Source organism: Desarmillaria tabescens (genome assembly GCF_030435595.1).
Source record: "Desarmillaria tabescens strain CCBAS 213 chromosome Unknown EV420scaffold_575, whole genome shotgun sequence".
In the NCBI taxonomy this organism is placed as follows: domain Eukaryota; kingdom Fungi; phylum Basidiomycota; class Agaricomycetes; order Agaricales; family Physalacriaceae; genus Desarmillaria; species Desarmillaria tabescens.
The window spans coordinates 1-5,866 of record NW_026848874.1 but is presented as its reverse complement, the minus strand read 5'-3'; the positions used below and the strand labels follow the sequence as shown (position 1 = coordinate 5,866).

Below are 5,866 nucleotides of genomic sequence, written 5' to 3'. Positions count from 1 at the left end.
CACTCTTCCAGCGTTCTCTCTGACGATAGTCGACCACACAAGAGCAAAGGTCTTAGAGGGTCTTACCAACTATGCCATCATCTATTACGCCGTCGTCATTAGCGGGCACCGGGCGAACTTTTGAGAGATGGGCTGATGCCGCCATGGTAGATCCGTTCCTCGCGTCCGTTAGGCCTCCTGCAATCGAGGAGCAAACAGAAAAACTCCTCCGTCCCCAACTCCCAAAAGCTCTACAGGTCAATCTAGGTTCCATCTATCCACTTATTCGTCTAACTCAGTATTTTCATCCTTAGGCTGACCTCATCTCAGTCAAGGATAGTAGCAATGAAACTCCCAGGATGAAAGAGCTTGCTGAAGGTCTCTTGCTGTCATTCCAAGGACAATTTACATCGGACGTTGACGAATATAACCTCCGAGATGGATGGAGAGGGCTTTTAGATCTGCAGAAGAACCTTTGTTTCGTTGTCAGCAGGGAACCCCGTGTCAATGAGGCCACATCCCGCTGTATTGTAGATGGTCTGTTGACACAGATTGTAAGAGAGGTTGCGGAGAGGCAAGAGGCGGATACTATAAGGTGAGTTTCATGACAATCTATAAACGATATGCGCTTATCATGTCCTTTGTAGATATGACCACGAAGTAATGACTTCGATGAGCAAAACATACTCTATAAATGCGCCGGTCGGTATCTCCCCGAACATGATAAGCGACTGGTCAGGCTTCCTATATGTTACCCGAACAAACTAGGAGAGCTATTAAAAAGTTTGCAAACGATCACAATATCCTGGAGGAGGTCCACTAGCTCTAGCGATCGTGCGGCACATGTTTACCGAATTTTCCTATGTATGCTGGCGATCGAATTCAAGGCGAACAATGAGGAAGGTTGCTTACCGCCAGATCCTCATGGATTTTGCCGCCCTTCTTCGGCACCAACGATTACTTGGCTTCACGCAGGAGTATCTTATGGGCATTACAGGGCTTCCGTGCGACGCATGGTGATGCTTATAGCCTAAGATTTTTTCTTGGTACCCTAGTAAGCCTCGGCAGTCTTCATTTCAATTTAACCTATTCAAACTGGCCTTGCAGGATGATCAGGGATACGTGCGACACTGGGACATCGGAGCACTGAACATCCTCAATCTAGCTGATTTGCTCCGGGCTTATTTCTGGATATCTAGCAACATCACTCAATTCGTCGTCAATGCGGCGGACTGGCACTTTGATGATAATACGCCACGCGATCTCGAGAAACTTGTTTGGAGAGCTCGACACACTAGTAAACAGTGTTCGCATAAACACCATCACAGTACTGGAGGCGGTGACAATGATATGAGTATGGATGAAATGATTGCCTCGGATTCTGAAGCTGAGTCTGAGTGGATGGAGAACGACTACGGAAGGAAGACGCATCAGAATGGCCGCCCACACAACGTCCCGTACTACACTGCATCTGAACTGATCGGTGCATCGACTAAGGATAAGGAACGTGAAAAGGCTGCTTTTGAAGCGAGAGAACGGATACGCGTGCAGCAGGGGGAAATGCCCCCTGATTTTGTGATGCGGCGATATATGGATTCCATATCGAGGGATGGTGGTACGTCGTTTTCGGTAGATGATGTTTGAGCTTTTCCCGTTGTGTCTTGTATTTCTTATTTATTTTGGTCTATGGCTGTCTAGCAACTTCAATGTCGAACATGCTAGTGCAGAATTGACTGTATCAAGTTGAGTCTCCTCAGGTCCATGTCGTTTCTGAAGCCATCTCGACTATGCGCAATCATCAAAGGTTAACGTCTTGAAGCGGACAGAAAACATTTGCTTCCGGTGTACTTGTCTAGATAAATATCGGATATATTAAGCCACAGTGTAGCAGCGTACAACTGAACAGATATCGAACGTTGAAGAGTCCAAATGTTCTTGAGGAAAAGCCGTTCAATTCTTGCGAACAGACGACTTCAATGACTCTTCATCATCAATGACGTTTCCTATCTTCCCATTCATCGCTTGATTGTCATCGCCGAACATATCGGTAACCTAAAAACGGGTCGTGAGTGACTAGTAATCCCTGGTAGTAAAGCCGAAGACAGGGAAACCTACTCGGACGGTTTTCAGTGTGAGTAACAACCTGAATATTACCCATGGCGATATCATCCGGTCCTCTGGTCCTTCTAGTGCGAGAATAATCCGTCCTTGGCCCAGAAGGTTCGTTACTAGTGCTCCCGCTCTTTCCGCTTCCATGAGAAACGCGGATACTCCTCCTTGAATTCAGAGTCCACATCATGCTGACGGCGTAAAGTTTGGGGAGAGCTTGGATAAAAGCGTTCGAGATGCTCTTAGTCTCGTCGCTATGAAGATACACGAATATCAAGTTGAGAAGGGCACTGAGAAAAGTCGGTTCATTGATGGATATTTCATGGGAGTGGGAAGGGAGCGGCGGCGTACCAAAGAACAGCCGGTGCCGCTGTCTGGAACGTCAGACGGACAAGTGCATTGATGAGCCCCACCGTTCTATTGTGCAAAGGACCAAGTGAGTACATTTCAGTTTCACCTGAAAATGTTACGTACTGCGGCAGAACGTTCTTCTTCGTCTTCAGAAGGAAGTAGGCAGTCGCTGTACATAATAACAAATCGGCAACTGATGAAATATGGAACGTCAGCGAAGCAAAGAGACGTATATCAAATGATGAATACCAAAGACGGTGGCGTAGTGGGCGGACACTTGAATTGCCATTTCTCAGCTCAGCTTATCACGCGATGATAAAGAAGACCGTACACCAGCTAGCCAATTTGGCGTCGAATATTGCGACATAGTGTGTCTAGAAATTTATAGGTTAATTAAAGCAGAAAGAACTATCGAAAAGGATAGTTAACTTACCACCACCATAGCGGCAATGAGAGCGAACAGGAATAGGAAGATCATCGGAAGGGGGACCCACCACAGCTTAGACACCACCCAAAGCCGATAGCAAAAGTACATTTGAACGTAGAAACCAATGAATGCAACCATTAGAGGGGTTGCCTGTGTCACATAAGTTGAATGAGCAGAAAACGACGACTTGAGACGCTACCTATCTGGTACCACGTAACGAACCTTGAACATGACGCGTCAGGGGACACACACCTAACGAAGAGGATTTGCGTCGTACCTCAGATTGACTGCGGTCTGCAGATCAAGGAAGTTCTCGATCAACTGGATCCATACAATGGCACTGTAGATGCGATCAGCTTGTTAATTTCTACTTTAGATGAAGACGTGGACAAACAAGCTCTATCATCAAGAAGTTAGTGGAAGAATAACGAACATATGGGTTACATATCACAGACTTGGATAGATTTGAGAAATGTGCCGATGGCCAGCACTCCAACAGCAACTTTAAGCTTGATGCTATCCGTCTTCCCATACCATGAATAATAGTTGGAGAACTGTACAATCGTTATCAACCATACCGTGGGGAAGTGCGAACTCTCGGCTCACCTGAGATGACAAAATTCCCTGAAGGAATAAATCGAGGCAAAGACCCACGAGCTACAGAATGCGCAGGCGGCCGGTCAGAACAGGAACCGCAGATGCGCAGCTGCGAACAAGCGCATACCCAGGGACCAAGAAAGAAGACAGCCTGTTGATGTTCTTCCTCCGTCATTGAAGCTATGATTCTGAGACCGCAAATCGTTGGAAAAGTGAGAGAACGAAGGGTAAACCCGTATCCGGGCAACGCCCAGTCCTTTATAATGTATTGGCCATAGGAGCGATAGGTCAAGCTTCTCACGGCAAATTTTTTGAAGCAAATACGCATATTGATTATAGGCCGAATGTCAATCTATGTGATCGACGATTACCCTGATTCAAAATACGGTCAGCACAGAAAGATAACGCGCGGAGAATGCTGAATTTATGCATAAATAATTCTCTGACAGACGAGACCGTTACCAGGGTGTGTCATCGTTGCATATACGACAAGAATACGGCAAGTTTTCGATACAGAATTTTGAGGTACGCCGAAGGCGTTGTCAAGTACTTTGCCTCCGTGTGTGCCAAGGTGCGAGACAGCGCGCCTGCGCACGCGGAAGTGCTAAATTAAGGTTTAGGAGGCACGTGCCTTGCCGTAACTAAAGATTTCCCACGCGCCGACGCGACGCACCGCACCGACAGGCACCAGTCGCTAGAGGGAACTTGAAATCAGTGAGTCTACCAGAGCCCGTCATGCAGTATGCAGAGTACTCACAATCAACAATTCTGAAAACAGGTTTCTTACTGTGAAAATAGCCATACTTTGTAATTGCATGCCACAAGTCGACAACTTTGAAAAAAAAAATGACAACAGCGCCACTCAGGTGATGGGCCAGTCAGCGCCCAGTTTCTCTACTGCTGCTAAGTGCCATTACGACCATAGGATGGCCCCTCCGGATATTTAACGAGAACATCTCTATCCTCATTACCGCGACCATGGCTTATGTCCCACAAGCCGTCTTCTCCGGAGTTCTTCGGAATCTTGCCTATCTACAGTGTGTTACTCCTTTATATGCAATTTTCACGTTTTCTACGACCTCCGTACATTCAGATGTCATCGACGCCATGCAACCATCAACACAAACAGCGATATGATTCATCTGCGAAACTACTTCCCAAGGGAAGGGACAAATACTTGGTATCCGAAGATCCATTCCTTGGTCGATCTGTACGTTATGGGCCTGCTAGCAAATGGGGAACACTCTAGCATGGTGCCCCCGAGCCGGCTTCATGTACAATGCATTGAATAGTCAACTTACCGAGGGATCGTGACTCGGAGTAGGGCTTCGCACCGTCCACCGTATAGTACGGTTGTACTAGGGTGCCGTCATACGGGTACCGTATCCGTTCCGTCTGGCAAAAGACTTTGCCCAGACACGGACGGTATACGGATATCCCGTCGCCCGTTAACAACCGTATAAAGACGGCCGTTATACGGCACTCGACGGCCGTGTGGGTTGTCTAAAAATAAACCCTCATCAGAGCACGCTATATGTGTGTTTACCATGTGCTCAACATCGTACCACGATGCGCTAGCACTGCGATCTCTTCAACGCTACAGCTAGCTCTTGTTTCGCTCGCTCACATGAAGCTCTATTTCTTATGGCAGGCATAAATACTTGCTCTTCCCTACTTCTGCTGCCTCTGCCCTACTCCTGTTCATCCCTTTACTACCCGCTCATGTTTCGAAATACATTGCCCACGGGTGGCCGGTGCACCTGTCAAATATGGCGAGTAATACATTTTCCCACTACCTTACGGCCGTCTATATACCCGTACCGTACCGTCAGCCTAGTTCTGAGAGCCTTGACGGTACGGTATACGGACCAGCCGTCGCCCGTCACTGTACCGTGGCTATACGGCCGTATACCGTATACGGTACGGTGCGAAGCCCTAACTCGGAGGCTGTCCTAGCTTTGGAAAATTCCTAGCACGAGTGACGAGCCCTTACCTAGCGCCAAAATAATCACGACTGCTCTTGCTCTTAAAGGCTGGCTTATCATAGAATCCAAAAATATGGTACCCAACCTGATTATTTATACACCAGCCTGGAGATCCATTGAATCACACAAACGGAGGCGTTCAATATGAACGGAACTACGCGTTTCTCCGAGTTTGATGCTTGGAAATTCTGCCTCAGCGCTCAGCGGCTAAGCCGGACGCGATGAGATGCAAGAACAGCCGGAATATTAATCAGTCAGAACTCATGCCCGTGCTGTACAGCAAGGTCTTTAGAATCTCCTCCTCATTTGAATTCTGTCAGTCCGTCACAGAATGAGTCATAGTGATAAGTACTGTCCTCTAGTCACTTCCCATACTTCTTAAGCCCGGAATAGTATTAGCTGTGCATCTAGATGAGCT

At 47.4% G+C, this 5,866-nt stretch overlaps 1 protein-coding gene across 1 annotated transcript; it reads left to right on the top strand.

The window, feature by feature from the left end:
* The first annotated feature begins 5,017 nt into the window (after positions 1-5,017).
* Positions 5,018-5,583, top strand: EV420DRAFT_1024442 (uncharacterized protein). The gene has a single exon (XM_060465368.1). It carries the CDS (start codon positions 5,108-5,110, stop codon positions 5,417-5,419), a length of 312 nt encoding a protein of 103 aa, XP_060321265.1. The 5' UTR covers positions 5,018-5,107; the 3' UTR covers positions 5,420-5,583.
* The last annotated feature ends 283 nt before the right edge of the window (positions 5,584-5,866 follow it).